Below are 1,052 nucleotides of genomic sequence, written 5' to 3'. Positions count from 1 at the left end.
GCGGGGGCGCGGGGGGGGGAAAGGGGAGGGAATGGCGCTCCGTGATGGCAATAGCGGCAGCGCGTATTCCCACCGAAACACCCCACCTGTCCACCTGCAAATGTGTATCTCCAGAACCTTCATCTCTCAACCCCCCCACCTTCTAATATGTCACCCGTCTGGTGGGGGAGGGGGGAGGTCCAGGGTAATTACCTTACCTGGTAACTTCAAATCAGAAAGATCATCTTGGCCGTATCTGTAATTTATTTCCCCGCTCCTCTTTCTTCCCAACTAACACACAACCCCCGGACATACATACATGTGTACATGTACACACGTTCGACCCCTGCAGGGCGGTCTCCCGGGCTGTACGGCTGTCCGAGGTGGCGCCATGCGGCGAGGTGCTTTGCGACCGGGGCACTCAGAGGGGCATACTGCAGCTGCAACAGCTGCCACACCCGCTGGACAGGGTGCAGCAGCAGCAGGAGGAGGAGGAGGGCGAGGGGGAGGGGGAGGCGGAGGGGGCGCTGCCGCACTCAATTGTGGTTCCGATGGCCTCAGGAGGTGCTCAGTTGCCGTCCCGCTCCTCCCCGTATAGAACCCGTACCCCCACAACACCCAGTCTGAGCAGTCCTCTGGCCCAGCTACTATCACCATCACCACCACCGCCCTCGCCGCAGCAGGGGCAGCCACCACCTGACGCCACTCCCGGTGATGGTGGTGGTGGGGGTGGTGGGGATGATGATGTGGTGGTGGCGGAGCGGGTAGCGGCTCGGGAGCTGCAGCTGGTTCGCCTGGTCGCCAGATCCCGGCTGTCAGTGCGGGCCATGGACGAAGTCTTCGTGTGCCAGTGAGTGCGTGTGCGTGTGTGTTTCGCTCCTGTACGGGCGGCTTGTGGGACTGGGTCGGGGAGGGAGGGAGGGTGGGTGGTTAGGGAGGGTGGTTAGGAAGCCTGCGTGGAATGCGAAGAGGGGGCCACGCACCCCCTGTGTCCTGATTAGGACTCTGCGGCGCCGCCTCTCCCCATCCGGCCACACGGCCGCAACCATCGCCTCGGCAGCCAAGTTACAGTT

At 63.1% G+C, this 1,052-nt stretch overlaps 1 protein-coding gene across 1 annotated transcript in view; it reads left to right on the top strand.

Moving 5' to 3' along the window:
- VOLCADRAFT_95133 (uncharacterized protein) overlaps positions 1–1,052 on the top strand; it is a gene marked incomplete at both ends in the record, with an annotated part of 19,582 nt that overhangs the window by 15,864 nt on the left and 2,666 nt on the right. The window contains one exon of the mRNA XM_002954349.1: positions 332–829. Within this exon, the coding sequence (XP_002954395.1) occupies positions 332–829 (498 nt within the window). The remainder of the gene's footprint in view (positions 1–331; positions 830–1,052) is intronic.

The sequence above is a fragment of the Volvox carteri genome, assembly GCF_000143455.1.
Source record: "Volvox carteri f. nagariensis unplaced genomic scaffold VOLCAscaffold_42, whole genome shotgun sequence".
Lineage (NCBI taxonomy): Eukaryota > Viridiplantae > Chlorophyta > Chlorophyceae > Chlamydomonadales > Volvocaceae > Volvox > Volvox carteri.
Note: the sequence above shows the minus strand (reverse complement) of the source record. Positions and strands in the feature narration are given on the sequence as shown.